A 25,709-nucleotide genomic window follows, 5' to 3' on the forward strand; every position below is an offset into this window, starting at 1 on the left:
CTACTTCAGGTCGCACAACTCAGCGGTTCCTTCATATGATGATGGCCAAAGTCCAGCATGGAGGTTGTGTGTGAATGTGGTGTGGACTGTGTGAAGGAGATTCATGGTGTCAGACTCAGACACACGGTAGAAGGACAGAGTACCTGCACTGTGGCACAGGTACACTCCTACTCTTGAGGACACACAGCCTGGTATGTCAGTTCTAATGCCTCTGTGTCTGAAATGATAACCTTGTTTTGTACACTGTAAAGACCACGATTTATCATTGTATCCAAATGCACTTTCACCACCTGTTCTGCTGATATCTTTATATGAGACTGCTATATTAACACAGTATCCACTCCACTCTACCTCCCAATAACAGCGTCCTGTGAGACCATCTGTACTCAGAACCTGACCATTTACAGTGAATCTCTCTGGGTGATCAGGATATGATTGTTGTTCGTTCATCCGTGTTACTTTTCTGTTTCCTTTAGACAGAGACAGGTCTTGATGAGCTGTGTTTGGATCCAGTGTGATTGGACTTGAATATTGTAAGAACTCAGCTCTGGTCTTGGGTGTCCCTTTGGGTGTCCCTTCCTCTGTAAGAATATCCTCTAGTCTGTCCCTCATTTTGGACACGGCCGCAGTCACATCTTCAAAGTTTCTCGGAGGAAGGACATTGCTGCTGACCGGATGTGTAAATTCGCTGATCTTTGAGAGGAGAGAGGAGGGGAAATGCTGTAGAAAATGGATGTGATCCTCTGTGTGTGTGAGCTGCTCCAGCTCAGCATGTCTCCTACTCAGTTCAGTGACCTCCTGCTCCACACGCTTCCTCAGTTCTTCAGCACGACGCACTTCACGTTTCTGCTGGTCTCTGATCAGCTCCCTCACCTCAGATCGTCTTCTCTCCATGGAAGAGATGAGCTCAGTAAAGATGACGTCACTGTCCTGCACTGCTCTGTCAGCACAGTGATTGATGGACTTCACCTCCTGGCGAAGCTCCTTCACGCCTTTCTCCCCCTCCTGGATTCTCTGCTGGATATTCTCCCTACTCGCATCGAGCTCTTTCTGTCTCTCAGTCCGCTCTGCTGCAGCTGAGATCGTATCGTGACCTTTGTGTTCGTCCATGGAGCACAGAGAGCAGATTAACTGCCTATCGGTGCGACAGAAAACCTTCTTCACCTCGTTGTGACGAGAGCAGATGTTCTCCTGAAGCTCGCCGGAGGCTTTGACCAGCTTATGTTTCTTAAAGGCAGGAGACCGATAGTGAGGCTGGAGGTGAGTGTCACAGTAAGAGACCAGACACTGAAGACATGACTTCACAGCTTTCAGTCTCCTCCCAGTGCAGAAATCACAGGCCACATCTCCAGGTGCAGCGTAGCAGTGATCAGGAGGAACTGCTTGGAGTCCTGTTGGTAGATATATGTATTTATCAATCTGGAAGTTATCACTAAACTAAGATGTTTTCTCTGAATAAAACCTTTATTACATTATTTTTGTAATAAGACGTTTGTATATCTGACCAACATGATATAAGAGAAGTATTTGTTTGTTTTCTATCTGTGGTGATTTCCTTGAGTTAGATGATGAAAAAACTTGAGATATGTTTTGATAAAGGAACCTTTCTTGTGGCTGATCCTATTTGTCGAGCTGGGGAGAGAAAACGGACACTCGGAGTTGTAATTTAATGTATGCATATATTGTAAAACATCCTGTAAGGTTAAATGGTAACTTATAAACTCAAATGGTATCTTATAAACTCATGAGGGTTGGGCACTTGGTGTGCAGGACAAGGAAATAAACAAATCAATCAATTATTAAAGAGAGAGTCAGCTTTATTTACAAGATACATAACTTAAAGGTCTCACCTGTCTTCTTCAGGCTCTCCACCACATCAGCCAACATGGTGTTTTTCTTCAGAACAGGCCTTGGGATGAACGTGTGTCTGCACTGTGGACAGTTGAACCGCCCTCTCCGATCATCCTGGTCCCAGAATCTCTCGATACACCTCCTGCAGTAGCTGTGTCCACAGGGAACAGTTACTGGATCATTCAGTAAATCCAGACAGATAGAGCAGCAGAACTGTTCCTGATCCAGTTGAACTCCCTGCTGTGCCATTTTAGTACGACTGACGGTGCGGACTATCTGACAAGTTTAGTTTGGTTTCATTTCCTCATGCCATTGGCGGTTCTTCCTGGTTGTGTGTGTGTGTGGGTGTGGTGATTCACAGTGCTTCACTCGTATAAAATGCTTCCACCCTGTTGAAACCTTTTAGTCAGTAGTTTTCTTCTATTGTTCCATCTCCATTAAAACTTTGACAAACTTTTAAACACAAAACAGTAACACACCGAAACGTTCCCTGTTTCTCTTTTTCTAAATGCCCAAAAGAACTGTATACAACAGGAAAAAGGAAAAAGACAAATACACACACCCACATGAAGCCGCCCCTTACATCTAAATGTAGCTCACACCACTAAACTCCGCCTCTCGATAGACCCACACTGTAGCTGTGATCCATACACAGTCAGTTTGAGAGAAAAGCTGAGAGAGAGCAGAGCTCACTACAGCAAAGAAAGAGAGAAGGAGGGAGAGAGAGAGTAGAGGCACAGCTCACAACAAATACATTATAAACAATACATAAAATAATAAACATATCATAGTTATTACAATTAAAATCTCAGAGAGAACAAACACAAACACTTTTCAGTCTCACTTATGCTTGTGGTTAATTCATAATGTACCCTTTTTCTTTCTATAAATGAAGTGGAGTCAAAACCATACATTTATTTGTCTTTGAAATGTAGCCTAGTGGAGTGATAGTCAAGTAATCAAAAAGCAAATACTCAAGTAAAGTATACAGATAGACTAATAAATATATAAAATGTCAAAAATTAACATCTGTTCTGCTACATGTGTGAAAGGGCAACACCGGATGACATCCGGTCTTGATTCCTCACACAGCGCCAAGACAGAACAGAGTGTGAAAAGGTCAGCTATCATGACCCATGATAACTACCAATGTAGCTGCGAGTGAGTGATGACACTGATGTGTTGAGTTACACCCAAGACAAATGTTTTATTCTCAAAGCAGATTTAATGGTAAACTTCTTGTCCAGCACAATTTTCATGTCAATAGACAACAACAAGAAAGTATTTAAAAAAAGCGTTTTTTTTAAAGTAAGACATAAAATAAGAATATATTTGAATGTGTGTGTGCACACATTTTAATGGAATATTCAACACATTGCACCTATGTGTTTTTGTTCTTCTTTCCTTTGACTTCAGGGTACCCTCAGACGTTCATGGACAACATAAGGAACTGTAGGAAGAAAATAAAAATAAATACTACTGTAAATGAAACATTATTAGATTACAAAGCAAAATTAGACGTTACATTGAACATTTGCTGAAAAGGTAGAATGCTGGCAATACGGTCGTTTGACTGTTAATGAGCTTTTACCTGCATTATGTTCATGTTCACCCTTCCTCTCTTGACTTTGTCCAGCGCCTGGAAAACTCCTGGTAAAGGAAGCAAATTCAGTCTATAAGACATAGTTCCAGCAAACTTACCGTACATAGGTATGGCACTAGTACTCTGAGAACAGGTTTGTTTACCAAACCAAAATAAACAAGACTGAACCTAAATGCCTTCAGGCCCTAGACTGGCCAAACATTATCTCATATTGTGTGTAAATCTAACATATTTTGGCCTGATGGTGGTGGTAGAGTAAAGGACACAGGCTCACTGAAATGGATAGCTACATCCTCCTTGTAGAATGAATGCATTTAGCAAGTTTCAAGGCAGCGTGCCTATTCAATTTTTAGATATATTGTGTGGAAGTGGAAATTCTGGCCCAATGGTGGTGCTATAGCAGAAAGGCCAAGGGGTCACCAAAATCAGTTCCTGCAATCTGCCTATTATATGAGATATCACCCTGCTTTGAGGCCTAGTCTAGCATGCATTATAAGCAAAGGGGCTGCTGTGTGAATATGGTGAATGATGTAAGGAAGGACAGGTGGCAGTTTACAGGAAGGGTGTACTTACTGAACATGTTCTCCAAACGAACAATGCAGGTGAGGTAGTCATCAAAGTCAATGTCATAGCTGTCATCAGCGAACCTTAAGCCAAGCAACTGCAGGAGCTTGGTGTTCAGTTGCATGCCTTGGTGAAAAAAACAAATTATAATTTGTTAGTTATGGCACTGAAATATGCAGTATTTTCTCCTCGCCAGAGATTTGGTCATAATAAACTTGAGACCTATCTCACCTGCGGCTTTGAGGGCAATGCGAAGCTCATAGGAAGACATCTTTCCTGATCGGTCCGTATCAAACGACAAGAAGAGCATCTGGAACAACAGTGACAAATGTTTTACAACCTCGCCCACTCTCATTCATAACACATCAATCCGCCAATAAATAAGTTGAACAAATATGAAATATCTGAACCCATACAATCCACTTCTTCATCTTTTCCCAGAAGACCTTGAACTCCTGGAACTCCAACTTGCCCGTGTTGTCCACCTGATTTGCTGTCAAGGGAAATGCATTCACAGCATCTCGACATTCACAGTCATAATAGTGTTCATTTGAAAATAAGAGGATATATGCAAAGTCGAAGTGGTATTTTGTTTAGTTTCGTTTACATGCCATGGGTTTCATTTGTAATCTGTCATCTCTCATCCAGTAATGAACGGTCGCTCATGAAGCATAAAAGGATACATCCATTAGGTTGATGATGCTGTGACAGGTGTTAAGACTGAGGCCATCAAATTTGATTTCTTTTCCTGGGGAAAACCATGGAACAGAATTCAACAAGCAGTGTCAGTTTAACTTGAATAAGACCAGTAAGACTCCCTAATCGGGAGATAAGCGACCGTTGGTCGCTTATCTCCATAAATAGGCCAAAAAGTAGTTTGTGCAAAATCGTCCTGATGGTGGCGCTAGATGGGACAGATGCGTTGTGATTACATGACTGTAGAGATACTGTGTACTGGTGTGCATGATTTTAGGGCAAAATCTGTAGGAGCAGGGAAAGACACACCCACAGGCAGATCTTGATAGTGGACCCAGGTCTGTTTATTTAAGCATGGAGGCTCATCCTTCCTGGACTCCCTGGTGTGAAGGGGTGTGTGTGTGTGTGTGTGTGTGTGTGTGTGTGTGTGTGTGTGTGTGTGTGTGTGTGTGTGTGTGAGAGAGAGAGGACAGTGGCAACATTCCTTGCCACTTGGCAGGTCACACATTATGTTTGAGAGAGAGAGAGAGAGTGTGTGTGTGTGTGTGTGTGTGTGTGTGTGTGTGTGTGTGTGTGTGTGTGTGTGTGTGACACAGAGAGAGCAGCCCCGTTGGGGTGGTCATTTGGTCATTTTTGCACATTTGGTAATTTTTTACACCTGGGGGTCCCCCAGGGACCTGGGGGTCCCCGAAACTCCGGGGGTCCTTGGAGGTTGTAGTTTGGCAGGCAAGGAGTGTGTGTGCAAAATCTGGCATGGATCGGGGCAACGGTTGCAGAGATATGAGCAGGGCAAAAGTGTGACGTGTGACGTGTGACAGAGTGACGGAGGGAGTGACGGAGGGACAGCCGGTGGAGGTTTGGATAGTGTGCAAGTAACTGCGACCTACGGTCGCAATTATAAATGGGATTGTTGTTTTGATGCAGAAAGGACTTGAAGACAAGACGATGCATACTTCTGCTGAGCACTCCATTCAACATCTGCTGAAGTTCTCTGGCAGAGATGGCCTCGTCCTGGAATAAAATTGTGAAAAGATAGTCATGTTGAATTATTAAAGGTAAAGTTCATGCTTGACATAGACTTAGAACCACACAACTGTCTGATTGTACTGTAAATGCTAAACTGCCTCTGTGACAGTGAATATGGGTTATAGTCTACAGTACGGAGATAGATATTAATCTGTGGTGGATATACAGTAAGTCCTTTTTCTCATATATTACTTTGCATAATATAATATGCAACATAGGAAGACGCATTTTGAGATTAAGAAACATAAATCCTAGTTTGATATTTATTTATCTTTGTACTGGAATTGAAGGATTACAGTACATAGTTCTATGGACTGAGAATTACTTCTAAAATCTTTCCAAAGCTGCGGCAGAAATTGTATATTGCATGTTTATTACATTTCCATCTCAACTTTTTATAATTCCTCAGATGAACAACTTAAGCCACATTATATACTTGCAAGATTCTTTTTTTAATCACACGGCTTTGTGAGCTTTTATATTAGCTATTTTTGAACGTTTCTGCAGATTTTTTAACTTTATCACCTGTAATGACATTCCCAAAATATGAATGATGCCAGGTTGAAAGTGGTTAAAATTTAACCACAATGTTTTAAACACTGATAAACGTCAGTCTTTCAATTTTGTTGAAACCATAATCACATAAGAATGTTTACTGTTATCTCACCGAGCCAGCGAGCTGTTCAAACAGCCTCCTCAGACCCTTCTCCTCATCGCTCTCCTCTTCGGGGAGGCTGGGCATGGGTGGCTGATGTAAAGAACACGTTTATTATAAATACAGCATGTGTAAATAAAAAATAAACAAAAGTCCTCTATACAAGGCATATGATTATTGAGTGATGAACTGATCTACTTACATCTGGCAGGTCGGCATCAACATTACTCCCCATCTCCCTGAAGAATAACACCATGATTTAGCAGCTTCTATACATAATGATCATGTCACAATAATAACAATATAGCAGCTAAATGTACAATAATTACATAATTATTACAATTACAATGTTAGTGACTTAATTTCCCTCCCATGTTATTCAGTTGTGTTCTCTGTGTTGAGGTGGGTTTTCCCTCAAAATTGTATATTTTGTCCATACAAAAATCGAACTAAACACTCACAGTGCTGCAGCTTTCTTCTCAGAGAAGACCCGTATAAGGAAGTCAGCCTCGTGGTGGGGCTGGAAGGTGGTAGGGACCAGCAGATAGTTCCCAGGGGGTAGGGTGAAGCGTTCCGATACCTCCCTCATGTTGATGTAGGTCCTGCTGCGAGCCTTGGATGCATGGTACCGGAAGAAATCCTTCCCCAGGTGGTCCACATCATCTGGAGCCTGAGAAGGGGGAGAAACCAGTAGCTTTCAACATCCTGGCCCATACGCTTTTACACCCCCCCAATAATAACTAGTTGTCTAAATTGATCCTAAATTAGACAGATATTCTGTTTTCATCGGTCTGTGCTTGTGTTCTCAATGTGGTTTCAGTATCCCAGTCATGAGTTGTTACTTCATTTAATGTCTTCAGCTTTATTCAGCCATGTAAGGGGGAGGGGTTTACTGGTTGGACTTGACAGATATACTGTTGGTCTTAAAGCAGTGTGAAACACATACCGTATACAGGACAACATACTGTACATGGCTCTGATGGGTGACAACTTTAGTTTTTATTTTGGCTGTTGGCAGGTGTGCCAAATCAACATCACACAAAGATTCAAAAATGTCTGATCAGTTGGTCTCACATCATACACAGCAAAGCCGATGGTCTCCAGGTCCAGTCCTTCTTTCCTCAGCTGACGTCTGTTCTTCTGCATCAGGGCGATGACCACACTGCACACGTCATCCTCGTCATCAGCATCCTCCAACGCCAGCTTGAACTGGGGATTGGTCCAGAATGTGTCTATACAGCAGGATGACACGTACATGTAGACGTTACAACATTGAAGAAGTACAGTATGACCAAAAACCTTCAACCTGCCGCGACGTTTCAATTTTACGGATAGTGAAATATATTTAGCAAATTCCCAGATAATATATGATCTACAAGATCAGCTATTCTAGATAGGATATTTCGGCTCTTTTCGTCATAAAACGAAGTATAAACTGGTGCTTATGTGGCGAGCTTATATTTCTGGATAGTAGTCAGGTGGGTACTAGGGACACCTCGAAGTAAAATTGTCTATTTTTTTCTTTTTTCCCCCCAAAATGTTAAAAAATAAGATATTTGAAAAATGGTAGTAAAAGTAAAGGAAGTATACATGATGTGAACATGTGAACAAATGTCCCAAATTGACGTATATATACCAGTTTTGTAGCACTTTGTAGCAATTGTAGAAATATTAGACCAATAGGTTATCACAAAAATCATTTAAGGTCCTGATCCTTGACACCCCCAGTTCTTACCGATGTAGTTCCTGCAACCTCCGGCCGAAGAGCCTCGGATCCAGTTGCCCTCAAACATGCTGACCTCCCAGTGGCGCTTGGTGTTGTCAGTCAAAGAATCCGGGGTCATGTTGCAGATCTCAACCTTGTCATAGTTGGTTTTGAAGTCCTCAAACTCCATCCTGAAATCAGAGTATAAATCAATGACACCTAAATTACAGAATTGTAGTCTTACAAAATGAGAATGTACAACATACTATTAACCACGCCTTTGTGAGGTTGCACACACATCCATGAAATTCTCACTTTATTCCATTGATTGAGACTTACCAGAATTCACCATCCTCCATGGAATTCTGAAGGATGCGTTTTTTCTCAGACCTGTCAATCGAGTCCCATTCTCTGGATCTGTTGATGAAAGAAGAGATAACATCAGGTCACAATTAGACTGCACACTTTATTGTTGAAGTTACAGTTTAGGTTTTCTTTTGCCATTGTGAATTTCAACAGTAAAACCTACTTGTCACTCCAGGGTCCATTCCATTCTACCTGTCCCCAGGGGTTCCTGATCCGAATTAGCTTGACTTTCCTTCCTCTGTAATTCACCTGAGGAATAGAGTAATGTTTAATTTATGGTGCAAATAGGGTGTTGGGCAAGGGCCTCGCCCTGTTATGAGCTTGTTGATCAGAAATCTTTGGCATGCAGCACCATGCAAAGTATAAATCGAGCTTAACCAAAAAGTATCTAAACTTTGCTGTTGTGTGACAAAAAACAAAACAAAAAACACTATACATAATTATTACAGACAACACTGAATTGTATTCCATTTCAACAATGATGCAGGGTGTGTGTGTGTGTGTGTGTGTGTGTGTGTGTGTGTGTGTGTGTGTGTGTGTGTGTGTGTGTGTGTGTGTGTGTGTGTGTGTGTGTGTGTGTGTGTGTGTGTGTGTTACCTCTTCAAGTCCTGTGATGGTGTAAGCATGTCCCTTCACCAGACCACTGGCAGTCTGGGCCTCTGACTCAGCTGAGCTAGTGATCTGGGGGACAGCAAAAACACATCAGAGTTCTGCTAAACTTTAAACTCACTTTGCCCAATTCAGGCGGGGTTTGAACATGTAAATTAGGTTTATGTTTAAACTTTACATCTGTGTCTGTTTTATTTGGAGACAGAAGATATGCATTCTGAAACATTCATATGATCTGATTGATCATTAATTAAATTACTTCATTAAATATAACCAACAAACAATCTATCGTAGTCATTTCTTTTTCCAGTGATGGAGCAATAACTACTCATTAGTTTACATGAGGATCACTGACTGGGGTCTGGACTTTAATGGGAATAGTTTACAGGAACTCTACATTGCCACCACACTGTAAAAGGTTTTGCTGTTTTGCACATGGGACAACCAATAGTAATCAGGCCTTTGTTTGCACTTGTCATATGATCATGGGACAGTGTAAAACAAATGTTAAACACATTTACTCAACTGTAAAACAAATTTACATTTACACACATTTACTCCACCTTATGTGATTTGAATCTGACCTACATTGTCCAATCCAATCACCATGTTCAACTCTACTCGACTCAACTGTATATTCCTGTTTTTAGATCAAGCAAATTTAGGGGCCCTTACATCAATTGAGCATCCCAGGAAGGAGCCTCTATCGTGGGCCTTCTTCATGATCTTGAAGAGCTCAGGTGGAGCTTGTTTGGTGTTGTACATCTCACCCACACCACCTGTAAAGTCCTCCATGGCTTCCATTGTGCTGCCACCCTTCAGAGACTCATAGCTGCCATGCAATCTGAAAGGATGGGGAAAACACCAGATCATTTAACCACTTTAACCCTTAACCACAAGAAATACTAGATTATTTAGACAAAAATAGCCAATCTACACGCTCACAATGCATCATATCAAGCTTCATGAGCTGCATCAAGCTTTTAGATTTGATGCAGCTTATTTTCATCTATAATGACATGTGAAATTGGCTCACTGGGCTTAAAGTGGTTAAGGAGGATTCTATGTATTATATGTCATGTTATTTCTCTGTCATGTGTTATACTTTAAAGCATGAAACATGTTTGTAAAGAGGATTGCCTTTAGGTGTTGTTGAAAGAAATATTCCTGACACTGCAGAATGTCTACTAAACACGGAAATGTAAATACAAAGTAAACAAATATGCACCAGCCAGAATTATTTTTTACAAGCCAGGCATAAGGTCACATGAAGAACTGTGGGCTTGAGGAATGGTAATGGGAGAGGATTTGAAGTGGTATAGAAGAAGAGGAAGTGATGGAGGTAGACTTTATGTGTTAAAAAAAAAGTAGTTGTAGAGGGAAAAGGAAGGAAGGGGACATCTGAAATGAAGGCATTCATCTTTAGCCATCCTTTTGGACAGGCTATAATAGGTCTATTGATTGAAGTGAATTACTTGGCATAGGCCTTCTCCAGGAGAGCGCTCCAGAACTCATTGTTGGAGGCAGAGTGGACCAGAACCAGCTTGTTCCTGACAGAGGGCAGTCTGTCATCCACCACCACATCCAGCCATTTGTTATGCCGCCAAAACTGAAAGAGAAGAAGATAACAATGTAACTGAACAGTTCACTTCCGAAACGCTACAGTATGTATAAGGCTGTCACGATTATGACATTTTACATGACGATTAATTGTCACTCAAATAATTGCATTTAACGATTTAATTGTGTATTTGTCATTGACAATTACAATTACGTTTGGCTTTTAGGCTTTGAAGTTGCACATGGCAATCATGACACATAACTTAAATATACAAAGAAATTACTGACATATTTGACAATTTTATACTTAAAAAAGAACATTGATAGTGGAAACAGCCGATCTACAAGCTCGCGATGCAACGCGTTGTGAGCTCGTAGATCTGCAATTTCCAATACTTTTTGAAAGTGTTTGTAACTATATTAATATTTCTCAACATGGAAACGATTATGACGATTATGCAAAATAATTGCGATTACCTCAAATAATTGCAATTAGACGATTATGTAATAATTGTGACAGCCCTAGCTATGTATAAAGAATATCACAGGAAGTTCATAAATTATTGTCTCCAAAGTGTCAATGATGCGGTCTAGAAAGAAAAGGGGTACAATTCAGACAAACAAGGACATTAAGTGAAGAGCCAAGGGTTTTACATTCCATTTTGACTTTGCTACAGCACAGCACATCACAGACATACAGTATAAGAATACCTGAAAATGGAAGATGCCGGCATAACTGCGGTCAAATCCCTGGTCGTGGGGAACGACCCTGGCCAAGGCTTCCTTATGGAGGGTCAGGGAGGCAATGGCTGCCAGGAGCCAGCAGTCCCCTGGGATGACAAAACAGGTGTGTGTTTTTTTTTACTGTATTAAGGTGATCTTTAATAGAATGAAAGATTAGTTTGTGAGTTTACGGTATGCAGGCCTGATACAGGCAATATTAAAAATGTATACAAAAAGCCTTTAAAGCGATTCATCCTTATTATAGCTCATTTGAGTACCAACCAAGTTGTCCTTGACATATGTCTGTCCTATTAGCATCACCAACGATGAACTTGGGGTTCTCACAGAGCTCCTAGAAAGAAGAGAAACAGGTGTCAGATGATTGGAGATGGAAGGGAGAATTACTGGTTGGTTCTGCTTTTTTTTTTTTTTTTTTTTTTTTGAATGAGGGGTGAGAGGTGACACAATTAGGTGTGTCCACATTCCTGGGAGTCCTGGCACTTTTAATCTGACACACACACACACACACACACACACACACACACACACACACACACACACACACACACACACACACACACACACACACACACACACACACACACACACACACACACACACACACACACACACACACACACACACACACACACACACGTATATACTATACAGACCACGCCACAGAGAGGCAGCTGAGGTATTCACCTGCAAGGAACACCCTACAGAGAAATGCATCCTAATAGTAATTATTCCTAATGGGGATTTTCTCCATCATTCACGCTAGCATTGCATCTGGATCTCACACTCTACTGTGGGTCAATGTTACACACATTTGGTGTTACAAAGAAATATTCTCTTTGACCAAAAAAAAAACATTTTCTAAAATACAGGGAGACACAATCTGAATCATTCACATTCATAGACAGAGAAGAACGTTGCATAGAAGATTATGTAAAGATATGATCATTTCCAACTAAGCTCTCTTGAAGATGTCTGAATGTTCATCAGTACCTTTCATTTGAGCTCAACCTACCTAACCTTAAAATAGTTTAACCGCAACTCCAAAGTCATTAGAACTAGGGATTTGGATGGAACATTTTCTGCAAATATTACTGTGATGTTTACGCATGAAACAAAAAAACAAAACTAATCACTCACAAAGCTTGAAAACAAGAATGCTGCCCCTATGCTTTGGCATAAGCCTATTTACCATATTTTGTTGTAGGACTGGTTTAACAGTCATGCTGGATAAATGTCACAATTCTTCCCGTCCTTGTCAAAGATGACTTACACTCTGGTGGTCCCTTTTCTATCACACACATGTATTTATTTATGGCTATTTTATTGTCTGTATGACTTTGTTCTGAAAGGGAGACATTTCTTAACACATGTATTGGTATAACACTAAAGCTATACTTGGGATGACAGTTCAGCTGTGAGACCTGCAAAGATCACTATCAACAGCATATTACTGTAGGCAATGTCATGTCAAAGTGCAATAATCTGAAACCCTGAATTCCAGCTCACTCACTGTACTCTCTGGATAAGAGGGAGAACCAACATTAAACTGTTCTGTACATACCTTAGGTCTCTTCCATTCAAAGCTGACGGGAACACTCTGGCTGTAGAAGAGAGAGGAATCAACGGCAGGGAAGTCGGGGTCCTCAAACAAGGTGTTTTTCCTCAGACACTCCTGCCTCAGCTCCTCGAAAGACCTCCCGTCGTACTGCGTGTTGACGGCCTTGGCGCTCCCGCCTGACAGGGTAGAATGGAGGGGCATCGTCGCACCTCAGGGCTGGGGAGACAAGGGGACGAGAGGTGTCTCCGTGTCCAGGGTATGGCGTGGTTTGTGTCAAAAGCGCTTACGCCTGTCTGAACCACCTCGGTGTGATGGAGGGACAGGCCCGTCAGGTTGGTGGAGTACTGCACTGTTCACACACCCTCCAGACAAAAACTGGTTTGTCCTCCTTTTTGATGGACCTCGCCCCTTCCGCCCACTCTGCAAACCGCCCCTGTGTTTGGCTCATAGCAGGTGCCAGGAGGAATTCATTGCTGGAATGCGGATGATGTAGAATCAAATAAATTAAGCACAAAGAATGTGTATTCATAATTCAAAACACAGCATCCTCAAGTGGTCTTATGGCTGCAGACTTACAGTATATTTTATAATCATCTAAGCATCTTTTTGGGGGGCAGAGAACTTGGGAGAAGATTCAACTTTCTGGTTATTTTAACTTAACAGAGGCAGTTTAACATTTCAGCTTCCTGGTTCTCCTGCACTTTCATCAATACACTGAATGACACAGAATTCTCTGAGATTTTCAACATTCTATGACAGAACTGTGGCAAATGGTTCTCAGTGTCTGGTCCAGGGATGACCAGGACGTCACATGGACCCTTATTGGTCTGCGACTCGGAGTGTGCACAAATGGAACTAAATGGATCATTATGGGTCAATTTGTACAACTCTCAAGAGTTAAATTAACACTGGGGATCTTACATTGTAGATTGGGGTCAGAGATCAAATATTCTTGTATCAAATGGGTGTCATTAGCCTCAAACTGTGACCTCTGAAATTAAAAAGGTAGAGAATGAAGGGGTGCTATATGGACGATATACACAAATACACAGCATATACTGGTGTCAAAGGAAAAAAAAGAAAAAAGATTGAAGCATAACTATATTCTGATAAATTGTTTACTTTATTTCTTGTTTTGATCTACCAGAGGGGGCATAAAAGTTCTAGCGGTACTTAATTTTCAAACAAAATCTGTCTGAAAATTAAGTTATATAAACTTCTCTGGCTGACAACTCAACTGTACAATGGGGCAGAGCCAACTGAATTTACAAATGTATTCAAAATATCACACAGTGCCACGATGTATATATAACCTTTTGGCATGTAAAAAAACGTACATGGAGGACCACAACAAACTTAAAGGTGATACACCATGAAAATTCACTTTTCCTATTTTAAAACCTTTTTTTGGGGTCCCACTAGCACCTTCTGTCCTCACAAAGTCCCATTTCAGACCGTTGTGTCTTTCTCTGGTTTTGGGAAGGTGGAGGTTAAAAGCATCCCACGGGTTCTCAAAACAGGCTGTCCAGATTTGCTGCCGTTTGTGACGTCATAAACGGCCGTTTTTGAAGAAAAAATAATTTTCTTTTTCAAAGATTTTTTTTTATTTTTTTTTTAAAGATTTTATTTTTCAAAAAGAAAAAAAAAATCTAAAAGATTTGGGGGGGGGGGAATGCTCTGAGAGCCATTCAAAAATGAGAGGCTCTCTAATCAGGAGTGGTAATTTAGCCTCAAACCTTTTGAAAAACGTTTTTGGGACAAACAATATGACAAATACTTTTTAAATGCATGGTGTATCACCTTTAAGAACTTAATCAATACTTTTTCCACCCACATATACTGTAGCAAATGCCAATTCTCTCTTGAAATAGAAAAAGACAAAAGTAAGCAAGATATTACAAAAATATATTTACACTTTTCAGCATTGCACAAATAATGCCACTATAGCAGAATAGTGCGAAAAATACAGCGATTATTTATTTCATTGTTTTTCCTTTTCTCTTTTTTAGAAAGTTCCTTGAGAAGACACATGGTGACACTCGGTGACACATCGACAGCACGTCTTTAAGCTGCTATGTCACTAATGATAATCAGTGTACACTCGGTGTACAGAATAGCAAGACCACCTTATCGCTGCCAGGCAGAAATATCCATATTTCTACTTTTCATGAACGTAATACTTCATCCTAAGTATGGCATATAGCTGATCTACAAGCTCACAACTATGCACAGCGATGTAACATTGTGAGCTTGTATATCTGCCATATCGGAAAATAATGTTAAAGATTTCTGCTTATGCTTAAACTAGGGATGCCAGGTCGAAAGAGGTTTAGACTGTGGGTTTTTATAATAAATATTTAACCAATGAAAACTTGACAAGTAATAAGAGTAAATCACGACTAAATCATGCCTGCATTGGAATACAGGTTATTTGTTCCCCATTTCCTGAAAAGCAAACGGTTTTGGACAGTTTCTGCCCGACAACAACGACCTGCTCCATCCATCGAACTGTCTTAACGAGTTGAAAACCAGGATCACTTATTGATTTCACCCCATACACACACTTTAACCATGAAGAAGCTAGTTAACAAAGGGATGTTTGAAACATGGACTGTGCAAAACGAGGGCAAGATTCAATAGTATTTCAATAGAACTGGGCAGTCATAATATTTTGTACACTTAATACTCCCAGGTGGTGGTTTACAGCAGAACACAAAATGTCCATTCCGTCGCATTTCTTTTGGCAATTAGGTGGATGTCAGACGCAGTTCACCATCAACTAGCAACACTGTGTTAATACGATCAGAGGGAAAACCATAAAGCCAAATTTGACGATTTCCCCCACCACGTATGTATTTGAAGTTGAGATTCCCATTGGTTTCATGATGTCGGAACATTAATAAAATGCCAGATCATGCGACACGAGAAAAGGTGCTTGAAAAGCAAAAAGCATTTTTGTAGATATAAGGTTTAGGACCTGACAGCAGCAATGATCAACAGTGTCAGCCGAGGAGGACAGGACACCTTTGGAGAAATTAACAATCATCTCCTAATATATGTTCTGTCGGTTACTTCTACAAGCACTTTTCATCGATCACGAAAGACGTTGTGCGTGAGAGAACAGTAAACAGTTGCTGCTGACCACCATGGCACTGATCTGAACATGGCGAAAAACTATCCCAGTCATCACAAGCTACAGCAGTCTACGGTCGACCCCTGTTTCAACAGAATTAGACATCGTTCAGAAAAGGGTAGGCTAAGATCCCATTGCTGTAAACCTTTGACATCTAAAATACCGCAAAAAACATTGAAATGATACTGTATTTTAATTATACTCAACTACCAACTGTGAACATTGGACTTCATGTTTTGTCTACGAAATAAGATTAAGTGGTGGACTGCAGTTCAGTTTGATCTGCAATCAAAGCTTTTTTGTGGAAGAAAACATGAGAATGAGAGACGATGACAAAAGAAAGCCAAATAAAATGTTTGTTCTTCTCAACATAAAACAACACGAGGCCTGCCTGACAAATGAGAATGCCGTTTGGCTACTGTTCAGTCTTCTCTTGAGCAGTTCCCGTCACCAGGAGCAGGTTGCAGGCCATGAACTGGACATTGAGCACGTTGCTGGTGTTCCCAGTGTACTGCCCCACCAGTTCCCCGGATGACCCGTCCGGGGGTGGGGCCCCGCTATGGGAGTTCCGGATGTCCCACACCCGCACCGAGTTGTCCATGGAGGACGACGCCACCAGGCTGCTGTCCGGACTGAAGGACAGGCCGGTGACGCTGTCCGTGTGTCCCCGCAGGTCTTTGAACAGGGTCCCCGAGGCCAAGTCCCACAGCTTCACCCTCTGGTCCTCGCCGGCCGACGCCAGATACTTCCCGTTGGGCGAGAAGGCCAGCGAGAGCACGGGGCCACGGTGGCCCGTGAAGAGGCGCACAGACGCCCCCTGCTGGGTGCTCCACAGGCGGACAGTCTTGTCCGTGGAGCCCGTGGCCAGGTAGTTGGAGTTGGGGTGGAACTTGACGCAGTCCACGTCGGCCAGGTGGCCGGCGTAGAGCCGCAGCGGGTACGTGCGGGAGAACGTCCAGAGGCGCGCCGTGCGGTCGTGTGAGCCACTGGCGAAGTAGAGGCTGCAGGGGCTGACGTTGACGTCCCAGACCGGGTAGGCGTGGCCCTGGTAGAGCGCCGTGTTGGTGAAGCTGCCCAGGTCCCAGTAGCGGATGGATGTGTCCTCCGAGCAGGAGAGCAGGCCGGAGCTGTCCGTCAGGAAGGCCGTGCGGAAAACCGGGCCGCTGTGGCCGCGCAGGGTCTTGATCTCGCTGCCTGAGCCGTCCTCCTCGTCTGCCTGAGGAGAAATGAAATGAAAAGTTTAACCATGGAATGTCTGGGGCGCCCAAATTGGCCTAGTGGTCCAGGCGCATACCACATATAGGCTAAACAGCCTGACAGCGCGTCGTGGGTACGAATCCCGATTCCGACGACCTTCGCTGCGTGTCACTCCCTCTCTCTCTTTCCCTGTTTCCTGTCAGTCTTAAATTACATTAAATACTATCAATAAAGGCATAAAAAGCCCCCCCCTCAAAAAACAAACAAAATAAAAAACAATGGAATGTCTGGTCGTGCAAACAATTATCCGTAACCATCTCAATATCTGACATCATGGCAATGATAACATCTAGTCACTAAGATTTGTGTTATGGGCGGCTGGCCTAGCGGTCAGGGCACCTAGGCTCATTCCCGACGACCTTTGCTGCGTGTCACTCCCCGTCTCCCCATTTCCTGATTACTGTATAAAATCAATAAAGGCTGAAAGCCAAAAATATAATAAAAAAATAAAATTGCGTTATTAGAAAGAATAAATCTTAAAATTAATAATATATGACTGAGTAATATAATGTATTAATAATACATTTATACATTAATAAATGCAATATAAGGTATTACTGTGTACTCACCTCCTCCTCCAGGACATCACAGGCCAGGTGGATGTGTGCCACGTCGGCCCGGTGCGGCCTGGCCTTCAGCTTGCGGGCGCGGAGGCTCCACAGCTTCACCGCCGAGCTGTCGAAGCCGGCGGCCAGCAGCCTGCTGTCGGCGGACACCTCGGCCGTGTTGAGCAGCTGCTCCGTGTGGTGGAAGGCGTAGAAGCACACGGTGGTGAGCGAGGGCGGCCCCTCACGCACCCTCTTGATGCAGTCCTGCAGGGCCTCTAGGGCCGCCTCGCTCTGCGGCAGCCCGGCGGGGACGTCCACCCCGCCCTCCCCTCCCTCCGCCCCGTCCGCCCCCGCCCAGGAGGACGAGGTGGAGTTGGGGGCGGCGGCGCCGGTGGGACCGCCGGCCGCCACCCCGTACAGCTGGTAGTCGGTGCGCTTCGACGCCGTGACCTCTAACTGCACCAGTGTTGGAAAAAGTACATAAGTTTACATAATGAAAAAGTAGTGCTGCACAATTATATCGTTATCATATCATTATCGAGGTATGACCATGTGCAATATCAGTATCACAGATATGGGCAATACATCATCCTGGGCAATATATCGGCCATATCATTGCCAATTATTTGGTAATGTTTAAGTTTTCAAATGTATAAAAATCTTTTGAAAATAGCCGATCTACAAGCTGACAACACGTTGCAACGCATAGGGCTGAAGTGGTCAATGTGTGTTTTGTAGTAATCTCAGCCACACCAACTCAAAACGGCCAAAGACGGATTCTGTTCGGCGGTTCCCGACATTCGGTCGTGTTGGAAGTCACCATTATTACAGAAATATATACTGCATGCTATGCTGAACGTAATCCACTTAGTGTCATCTTTTCAAAATGCATATTTACCGTACAGTTTGTGTTTGTATGCTTATTTCGCAATACCTATTGCGCAATCCTCTGTAGAGTGAGTTTGTCATCATGGTCACAAGAGTATCGGGTTTCAAGAGGGAAGGGGGGGGTTAGAGAGAGAGAGAGAGGAGAGAGAGAAGAGAGAGAGAGAGAAAGAGAGAGAGAGAGAGAGAGAGAGAGGTACAGTAAGATACAGTAGATTACAGTACAGTAAGATACAGTACGGCAAGGTACAGCATAGTACAGTACAATACGGTACAGCAAGGTACAGTAGAGTACAGCAAAGTACAGTACAATACGGTACAGCAAGGTACAGTAGAGTACAGCAAAGTACAGTACAATACGGTACAGTCAGGTACAGTAGAGTAAGATACAGTAGATTACAGTACAGTAAGATACAGTACAGCAAGGTACAGCATAGTACAGTACAATACGGTACAGCAAGGTACAGTAGAGTACAGCAAAGTACAGTACAATACGGTACAGCAAGGTACAGTAGAGTACAGCAAAGTACAGTACAATACGGTACAGTCAGGTACAGTAGAGTAAAGCAAAGTACAGTATGGTAAGGTAAAGTAGAGTACAGTACAATACGGTACAGTAAGATACAGTAGATTACAGTACAGTAAGATACAGTACAGCAAGGTACAGCATAGTACAGTACAATACGGTACAGCAAGGTACAGTAGAGTACAGCAAAGTACAGTACAATACGGTACAGCAAGGTACAGTAGAGTACAGCAAAGTACAGTACAATACGGTACAGTCAGGTACAGTAGAGTAAAGCAAAGTACAGTAAGGTAAAGTAGAGTACAGTGCAATACGGTACAGTACAGTACAGTACAGTACAGCAAAGTACGGTACAGTACAATACGGTACAGTCAGGTACAGTAGAGTAAAGCAAAGTACAGTAAGGTAAAGTAGAGTACAGTGCAATACGGTACAGTACAGTACAGTACAGTACAGCAAAGTACAGTACAGTACAATACGGTACAGTCAGGTACAGTAGTGTACAGCAAAGTACAGTAAGGTAAAGTAGAGTACAGTAGAGTACAGCAAAGTACAGTAAGGTAAAGTAGAGTACAGTAGAGTACAGCAAAGTACAGTAAGGTAAAGTAGAGCACAGTAGAGTACAGGACAGTAAGGTAAAGTAGAGTACAGTAGAGTACATTAAAGTACAGTACAGTAAGGTAAAGTAAAGTACAGTAGAGTACATTAAAGTACAGTAAGGTAAAGTAAGGTACAGTAGAGTACATTAAAGTACAGGACAGTAAGGTAAAGTAGAGTACAGTAGAGTACATTAAAGTACATTAATGTACAAAGTACAATACAGTAAGGTACAGTAGAGTACAGTACAGTAAGGTACAGTAGAGTACATTAAAGTACAGTACAGTAAGGTACAGTAGAGTACATTAAAGTACAGTACAGTAAGGTACAGTAGAGTACATTAAAGTACAGTACAGTAAGGTACAGTAGAGTACAGTAGAGTACAGTAAAGTACAGTACAGTAGAGTACAGTAAAGTACAGTACAGTAAGTGGATGGATGGATGTGGATGGATGCATGGATGGATGGATGGATGGATGGATGGATGGATGGATGTGGATGGATGGATCGATGGATGGATGGATGGATGGATGGATGGATGCATGGATGGATGGATGGATGGATGCGAATGGATGGATGTGGATGGATGGATGTGGATGGGTGGATGGATGTGGATGGATGGATGGATGGATGGATGGATGTGGATGGATGTGGATGGATGGATGTGGATGGATGGATGGATGGATGGATGGACAGACAGACAGACAGACAGACAGACAGACAGACAGATGGATGGATGGATGTGGATGGATGGATGGATGTGGATGGATGGATGCATGGATGGATGTGGATGGATGTGGATGGATGGATGGATGTGGATGGGTGGATGTGGATGGATGGATGCATGGATGGATGGATGTGGATGGATGGATGGATGGATGTGGTTGGATGCATGGATGGATGGATGGATGGATGTGGATGGATGGATGGATGGATGGATGTGGATGGATGGATGGATGGATGTGGATGGATGGATGTGTGGATGGATGGATGGATGGATGGATGGATGGATGGATGGATGTGGATTGATGGATGTGGATGGATGGATGGATGTGTGGATGGATGGATGGATGTGGATGGATGGATGTGGATGGATGGATGGATGGATGGATGGATGTGGGTGGATCACTGCTGCAACGTAGCTGTGAGCGCCTGCGAAGCAGGCGCGATCTCTAGATGTGAGCGGCCCGAAGGGCCGCGAACCTCTAGTTGTATCAATCAATGAACTGTGGACCCTGTGGAACTCCCTCAGCGACCCCTTAGGTAGAGCTATTCACCAAACCCTATAATTAAGCCATTTATTTTAGACCTGAACGTAAATCTGTGTCACTTTAGATTTGAACCATTTTAAACATTATTTTATGCTTTAACTATTAAAAAATAGCAGATATACGAGTGCCGCGCTGCGAGCTTGTAGATCTGCTATTATAGATCTGAATATTTTTTAACCGATTCTATCTATCTATTCTTCTAAATCGTTCTTTCTAAATCAGTGGCTCTCAAACTTTTTCATGTCAAAGACCCCCAAAATTACATGCATTTGGCCGCGGACCCACATCTCAAAATACGTTGTTCCAGGGACGCCCCAGAAGCAAATATTTGAGTTACAAATGTTCGCTTTTAAAAAGATATATTCAAAGACAATTGCAGATCTATAAGCTCGCAGCGTGGCACTCGGTGCCGAGCTGTGAGATCTTGTAGATCTGCTATTTTTCCGATTAGTTAAAGCATTAAATAATTCTAGGCCTAAATGGACCCGTGAGATTCAGAGAGAGATCGTTTTCCGAGATATTACAGAACCGAACACAGGGTCCGCGTCAATATGCCGACGGGCCGGTATGCCGACGAACTAACCTTAACCCTAACCCTAACCTCAGTAAAACTATGCCTAAACCTAACCCTAACCCTAACCTCAGTAACCGTGACGCGGGTTATTAGCTAACCTGCCCACGCTGATGAGTAGCTAACCTGCCGACGGGGGTTAGTAACTAACCTGCCGACACTGGTGAGTTCCTACTCGGAACAACGGACCGGCGGAACAATGAGCGGACCCCCCGAACCCAACTGTTGGGTATTAGGACAAACCTAATAAATACTATTGCTGGCAAAATAAATGCCATTCTATCAAGTACATTGCCAGTTCCAACGGCCTACTTGATCATACTACAGCTTCACTCAAAAGCATAAAAAAGAAGCAGATCCACACAACGCCTCGGGCGTTGTGTGCTTGTAGATCGGCTGTTTTCACTAGTAATCACAATCTATAAAGTAACTAGTAACTGATGTTTTCAAATAATTCTATTGAAGTAAAAGTATAATATTTGCCTCTGAGATGTAGAAGTAAAATAAAAAAATAAAAAGAAATACTCCAGTAAACTAAAACATTTTTTGTAAAATAATTGGACTTAAGTACAGTACTTGAGTAAATGTTACTTTACACCACTGACCTGCACGTGGGCGCCGAGGGCCCTGCAGAGGGCGCCGTTGTCCTCGCTCTGCAGGTAGCGCAGCAGGTAGCTGTGGCCCGGCTCCGTCAGGTGCACCACGTACTTGTGCTCCAGGAAGGCGCTGAGCTTGGGGTTGGCCGCCACGTCCTGCGCGGTGAGGACATGGCGGAGCTGCTCCACAGTGGCGCGCTGCTCGCCGTCCTGGAGGAAAGCGCCGTGGAAGCGGCTGTAGAAGCTGTCGACGGCCGACTTCAGGCCACAGCGAACCATGTCCAGGTGAAGGTACACAAAGAGCGGATAGAGGACACTGCTCACCTCTTTGGCCCAGGGCACCTCCGTTTCTAAAATGGGGTGCAGAATTAAAAACAACAAAAACATGGAGCGCAGGGTTAAAAAAAAACTAAGATAATTAACCGATCAAAAAGACCTCACTTGGCTGTGTTCCAACTGACAATACGAGAATTTAGGTGGAGTACCTGAGAGAAAGGTGCGAAGTCTGGAGAACTGTGTCTCGTACTGTTGAGGGTCTGACTGGCAAGGTGCAGCAGAGACGATGTTGGCACACCCCGACTCCGTTTGCACTGTTCAGGCAGCGATATATAGCAGATACATGAGACAAAACGACATAGAGAGATTAGAGGAAATCATTTATCGCCACATTCGTGAAAATTTAGATTCTACAGTATGCCAGCAACTCTGAGCTATGAGGAAAAAGGTATGTTTACCACCTATTGTGGGACAAGGTGTTTAAGGGGTTAAGACTGCAGAACTCATGACCCATGGCGGAAAGAAGCCAATAGATCGCATTTACCATTATGTTGCACATGATTTCCTCAAACGTTAGAACAACAACAAACAAGAGGCAACATCCACCCACCTGTGAGGTTGGCAGCCATCTCCTCCGGCGACTGAAAGAGTTTAGCCCCTTTCAGGGAACCTTCCATGTCCACATACTGCCTCCTCTTCAGGTACTGAGCCACTGTGTACTGGATCTGCTCCGTGCGTACTCGCTTCATGACCTGTGGAACCAAGGCAATGGAGAATCACACAGATACAGGATAGGAGGGATCTATGGACATCGCAGCATCTTTGTCCAAATTGTAAAAAAGAAAAAGGTCCTAAGTAATGCTAAGTATACTTGATACAATTGTATCCTTCAACTTCTTGTTTATGCCCCACAATGACTGAATATACAGGTTTTGTAGCAATGTGTAGCAATTGTAGAAAATATTAGACCTTAAGTGTCTAATGTTTAAGCATGTTCTGATCATGTATACTTTACATAATAACTTTTTCCAAAGGTTTTATTTTTCTACATTTTGGAAAAAATAGACAATTCAACACCGAGGTGCACACTATTCCTTGGTGCCCACTGCCCACCTATCCTGGCTGTTACCCATCACACAGCTGAGAGGTGGAGGGAAATGTCACGAAAGGGAAGGAGACACAATCACCTTTGATTCACCATTATTATCGATCCATATATAACTAAATGCTGATTTATCAACAACTCTTCTGTGCTTATAAAAGGAAGGAAGGCACGTGTCTGCAGTTCAAAAATATAGGATGATGAATCTCCTCTAAATTAATTTAGCATATTTACAGTACACCCGCCACACAGCTAACAAGGCACAAGTAGTCTTGCCAGTTGCGGGCTATCTCGCCGAGGCTGAAAATACATAGCAGCTAAAATATTAGTAAAACTGCCATAGATCCACACACACAAAGTACACCGGCTTGTGCTGTCTGATTTTAACTTACTCATAAGAATGCACGCCTTAAACTATCATTATAAAGCTAACTGGGCTAACTAGCTTTGAGCTAACTAAATGGATTACTAAGCGCGAGAATCCCGTGGTGATCTTTGCAAAACACCAGTGTGTTGAATGGGTTACTCACTGCATATCGTGCCGTGCTCTCTCTCTTAGTGCTCAGATGCAGCTACGTGCAAGAAGGAAGGACCAGGCGTTTTGTGCAAAAACAACTCCCAACTGAAAGCACATCAGCAGTGTATCTCCATGGTGCTTTCCCTCTCCGCGTTCCTGCAGCCTCCATCAGGCAGACAGGCAGCTAAAGCTAGCTGTAGCTGCGTTCATATCTTGACGGGTAGAGATCAAGCCATCGATGATCTTCTACCTCTGCCTTGGATCATTCATTCTTGTACCACAGTCAGCACAGCAGGTGTAGACGTCCTAGACAGTCACTAGACCAGGGGTCTTCAACGTTTTCAGGCCAGGGACCCCTTACAACGTTTTCAGGCCAGGGACCCCTTAACTCAGAGAAAGATGAAGCAGGGACCCCCCACAACCTTTTCATAGATTCCATCATTTCATTGTTTGACAGCACCATCATCAGTGTATTTTGGATTCATGTCAATTTACAGTGTTTTCAGATATTTAACCACTTGAACTGTCAATAGTTAATAAACTTGACCTTTCACTCTGTAATTAGTCTGCTCTTTTCCTTGGAGGACCCTCTGTAGTAACTCTGAGGACCCCCTAGGGGTCCCGGACCCCCCGTTGAAGACCCCTGCTGTAAACAGTATTGAGATAAGATTAGAAGCAGTGCCCTCTGCTTTATTATTATTATTATTCCCATTATTATTATTATAGGACTACTTGTACATTTTATTGTGTAATAGTGTTAACCTGATTCCCTATTGTAGAGTTTGAGTTACGATGTTTAAAGTAAATGAGCGTCTTTGCTGATCACCTGTAATTTCTTAAGCTTTTGTCACAGAATTATAGACTAGTATTGGTTTGTTTGGCAAAGGTTACAGGAAACCAAGATGCCTTGCAATGTCTCATAAATAACCACATGGTGGCAGCATACAGCTATGTTACGTTCACTTGGAACTTGAAGCATACTATCCAGCCTTGGTAACTAAAAGTGAAAGATCTTAAGTGTAATAATCAAGTGCAATAATAATTGCAGCTGTTGTTGGATAATTAAGAAAACACAAAAAAACAGATGGAATAAACTGGCCTTTAAATTAAATGATACTTGCCAAAGCTGTGTACACATAATAATTGTATATAACATTTTAATAGTTTCCTTTACACAGTAATAAAAGAGAGAAGTCATTGGAATGGAAGGACTAAACAAGCAGATTTCAAAAATGACAAACTTTAACTTTAATCTCAAGAGAGCAGCAGTGCACCACATTAATCACCCAGAACACAATATAACAACTTTGAAGTCTTCCTGTCCAGTGACACACTCCGGGACACCACAGCTTAGAATTGATCCTGAGCAGAGAAGGACATTACTCTCCGTCCACCCAGAACGCTGCTGCATGCTCACCTGGAGGGAGAGAAGAGGGAGAGAGGGAGAGAGCCAGTTACAATCAGATATGCTTAAAGTTACAATGTGTGACTTAT

At 42.7% G+C, this 25,709-nt stretch overlaps 3 protein-coding genes across 3 annotated transcripts; all 3 read right to left on the reverse strand.

The window, feature by feature from the left end:
• Window positions 1-2,100, reverse strand: LOC308282139 (tripartite motif-containing protein 16-like; the record flags this gene model as incomplete). Its single annotated transcript, XM_080722483.1, has 2 exons — window positions 1-1,391; window positions 1,851-2,100. 2 exons carry the CDS (start codon window positions 2,098-2,100, stop codon window positions 1-3), a joined length of 1,641 nt encoding a protein of 546 aa, XP_080578609.1.
• Window positions 2,101-3,274: 1,174 nt separating this feature from the next.
• Window positions 3,275-13,138, reverse strand: capn9 (calpain 9; the record flags this gene model as incomplete). The annotated part of the gene is made up of 20 exons (XM_080721201.1): window positions 3,275-3,301; window positions 3,443-3,501; window positions 4,028-4,144; window positions 4,250-4,328; window positions 4,435-4,503; window positions 4,702-4,766; window positions 5,668-5,725; window positions 6,408-6,488; window positions 6,598-6,634; window positions 6,857-7,065; window positions 7,470-7,627; window positions 8,131-8,291; window positions 8,440-8,517; window positions 8,630-8,715; window positions 9,064-9,147; window positions 9,751-9,919; window positions 10,551-10,684; window positions 11,347-11,465; window positions 11,641-11,710; window positions 12,941-13,138. The coding sequence occupies 20 exons, from the start codon at window positions 13,136-13,138 to the stop codon at window positions 3,275-3,277; spliced, it is 2,058 nt and encodes a 685-aa protein (XP_080577327.1).
• Window positions 13,139-14,610: 1,472 nt separating this feature from the next.
• Window positions 14,611-24,354, reverse strand: taf5l (TAF5-like RNA polymerase II, p300/CBP-associated factor (PCAF)-associated factor). The gene is made up of 6 exons (XM_080721388.1): window positions 24,229-24,354; window positions 23,207-23,348; window positions 22,806-22,910; window positions 22,330-22,670; window positions 17,897-18,331; window positions 14,611-17,286 (listed from the first exon to the last, which is right to left on the reverse strand). Exons 2-6 carry the CDS (start codon window positions 23,343-23,345, stop codon window positions 16,486-16,488), a joined length of 1,821 nt encoding a protein of 606 aa, XP_080577514.1. The 5' UTR covers window positions 23,346-23,348; window positions 24,229-24,354; the 3' UTR covers window positions 14,611-16,485.
• Window positions 24,355-25,709: the final 1,355 nt, after the last annotated feature.

Source organism: Nannobrachium achirus (genome assembly GCF_963921795.1).
Source record: "Nannobrachium achirus genome assembly, chromosome: 3".
Lineage (NCBI taxonomy): Eukaryota > Metazoa > Chordata > Actinopteri > Myctophiformes > Myctophidae > Nannobrachium > Nannobrachium achirus.